General features: G+C 38.2%; 1 protein-coding gene across 1 annotated transcript; it reads right to left on the reverse strand.

Moving 5' to 3' along the window:
* Positions 1-2741: 2741 nt before the first annotated feature.
* On the reverse strand, positions 2742-3274 carry LOC145769046 (uncharacterized). The gene is made up of 2 exons (XM_082580644.1): positions 2995-3274; positions 2742-2869 (listed from the first exon to the last, which is right to left on the reverse strand). The coding sequence occupies exons 1-2, from the start codon at positions 3272-3274 to the stop codon at positions 2751-2753; spliced, it is 399 nt and encodes a 132-aa protein (XP_082436770.1). The 3' UTR covers positions 2742-2750.

Genomic DNA, 3274 nt, shown 5'->3' on the forward strand with positions numbered 1-3274 from the left:
CCAAAAAATGGTGTAAAAGTGGGGTGAAATCAGTCAACTATGACAAAAAAAAGCATGCAGGTGTCCGCCTTTACTTAGAAAAGAGTTAAACTTGACCAAGTTTAACTATTTATCCGAAGAATACTTCTAAAGATACCAGCATTTAATCAAGAACATATCTCTGTCGTTTTTGCTTCGATTTTTACAATTGAACCATTGCTGGAAAGCACAAGCTATCGTTTATCCAAATGAAGGTCAGCCAGACTCTAAAAGTTAAAAATATTTCCTAGGTAAAGAGTTAAACTTGACCGACTTTAACCATTTATCCCAAAAATAATTTTAAAGATACCAGCATTTAATAAACGCTAATCTAAAGAACATATCTCTGTCTATTTACAAGCTAAAGTTGAGGTTGATAGCTTTTTCACAAAGCGAGCAACCGGGCTTCAAACACAAGCAAATAGCGCCCGATGACTCGTTGCATTTCCGAATCGAAGCAAGTATTCAAGTCTCCCCGGTCTGCAATCATTATATGTCTTTATTAAATTAGTTGTAAGTTGCTTGTTTCTGCTTTGATTTTAACAATTGAACCGTTGCTGGAAAGCACAAGCTATCGTCTACCCAGATAAAGGTAAGCCAGACTCTAAAAGTTAAAAATATTTCTTAGGTAAAGAGTTGAACTTGACCGACTTTAACCATTTATTCCAAAAATACCTTTTAAAGATACCAGCATTTAATAAACGCTAATCTAAAGAACATATCTCTGTCTATTGACAAGTAAAAGTTGAGGTTGATAGCTTTTTCACAAAGCGAGCAACCGGGCTTCAAACACAAGCAAATAGCGCCCGATGACTCGTTGCATTTCCGAATCGAAGCAAGTATACAAGTCTCCCCGGTCTGCGATCATTATATGTCTTTATTAAATTAGTTGTAAGTTGCTTGTTTCTGCTTCGATTTTAACAATTGAACCATTGCTGGAAAGCACAAGCTATCGTCTACCCAGATAAAGGTAAGCCAGACTCTTAAATAACCAATGCACTATGGTACTTTCACTATAATAGTGGAAGTACCATAGTGCATTGACTATTTACAAAAAGTGAATACCGCACATGTTAAACAAAAACTGTACATATTTTGAGCACAGCACAGTAATTGTTAGGCCAGATCATCACCCATGTGTCCCTCCTCTGCTTGCCTAGATGAGACCTGCCATTTGTCCTCGCAACCCTTTTTGTTTCCCGACCAAACTGAGAAGTTTGGAGTTTCGTTATTTGTTGGATGCAAATAGACGCATGCTTACATTTTTGACCACCTTAAAACACTAAACCAGTTTCTGCTCGACATAGCCTACAGTGTTCAATTTTTGTCCCAGGAATCAACTTTTCAAGCAATACTTTCCCTACTTTGTGTGCACTAACATCCTAATTTATATGCCATTGTTAACAATTGCGATATTCGTGAATTCATTTGAGGCTTTGGGTACCGGAATCAATATATTTGAACTAGCAAATTCAATCCACAACACTTTCCACAAGGCTGTTACTTAACACTAAGCACGCATATGCGCTGCGATTTGTGGTCGTGTTAGAAACTGAAAAAAACCTTGGTGTGAAGATCACAGAATTGTTCAAAATGTGAGCTCAGTAGCCTATTAGGGCAAAGTGGGGCGTGTTGTCACAATTTTTACAAATCAGCATATATATATCTCGTTCTGTACCAATAGTATCGAGATGCTAGATAGTGCAATTGAGAGAGGTATCATTCGACTTCTTTTTGCTACAGCTAAAGTTTTTCTGGATTATTTCGTTTTTACATAAATGCATGTTTAATGCAAGTGAATGGGCTGTGACAACACGCCCCACCCCGGGGCGTGTTGTCACAGAGCATGGGGCGTGTTGTCACAAAATTTCTGCACATGCTTTATGACTAAAATATGACAGAAACCAACAAAAAATGGTTTTAATACAGGCTGAACGAATAAAAAAATATACGAAATGCAAAAAAATTTAATTTCAACATATTGGTAAAAATTTTATGCCCATTGTCAAAAACAATAAAAATGTCATCTTGAGAATTATTTGTCACTATCGAATATATGTGTGTATCATTATCTAATATTAATTTTTATTACCTAAAAAAGCGTTGTATTTTAACAAATACGCATATTACCTCGTTGTATAAGCATAAATAATTTTTTATGTTTCTTAATATTAAAAATGCACACCACGGGGCGTGTAGTCACAGCTGTGACAACACGCCCCGTGGTATGAAATCACGTGGTTCCAACAACCATGTGTACATCTCTACTTGCATGTCTTATCTGTTTGGTATGATGAAAAGAACAGGCTTAAAGCTAACTAATGGTACCTTTTCTGATCAGTTATGATCATACCTTAGTTTGCCAGACCATTTTTTAGTTTAGTTATAAAACCTGATTTTGCCCAAAATGCAATGGTACTCCTCATAATTTCTGCTGTGGTGACAAATTTATTAACCTTCACTGCTTGTACGAAAGAGAACTGAAAACTATGCCTTCCATTGAAAACTCGTGGTTATACGCTTAGGTTATCACATGGAAATCGTGCTGTGACAACACGCCCCACTTTGCTTGCAACTGCATGGTGCTATCAACGTGCAAAACAACTCGGCTCCAGGTCCCCTGCGGTCACAGACACGCATATTATCCCTGAATAGGGGGGTATCGCGTTTGCCAATCGCTCATTGTCGCCTGGTTTGATTGCAAACAAGTCTGTTCTATGTAGTTGCTTTCTTCATTGCGTCCAGTATGTCAGCACAATTGCTTTATCATCGCGAACGCCATTGTCACTTTTCCTCATCCACCTTTCCCAGGCTTGTTCGCGATGAAAGGCACAGAGTAACACGTAGCAATCTGCGGAACAAGAAGTCGTGGGCACTGAGTGGTAAAGTACAGTAGCAACTTAACAGTGACGACACAAATGCATGAGCAATGGAGACAGCACACAAGCAACGAAAATGTTAATGCAATTCACTAACTTGAAAAAACGCTTTCGATGGCCTTGATTTCCGCCTCACATTTATCGGTCATGAAAAACGAAGGGTTCCAGTTTTCTGACCACCCTTTTACAACAGAAAGTGCTTCTGCTATGTCCGAAGCTTGTTCATTTTGGATAATAAACGTAGCAACAACCTGGTAACCAACATTCGTTCTGACGCAAAGAAAAAATAGAGGAAGGGAATACTTGGACGTCTTGTAAGTTGCATCCAAGAAGCAAATGCCTTGGCCGTAACGATGCAACAATTGTATTCTCTTCAT

The sequence above is a fragment of the Aplidium turbinatum genome, chromosome 4 (assembly GCF_918807975.1).
Source record: "Aplidium turbinatum chromosome 4, kaAplTurb1.1, whole genome shotgun sequence".
Taxonomy (NCBI): Eukaryota; Metazoa; Chordata; class Ascidiacea; order Aplousobranchia; family Polyclinidae; genus Aplidium; species Aplidium turbinatum.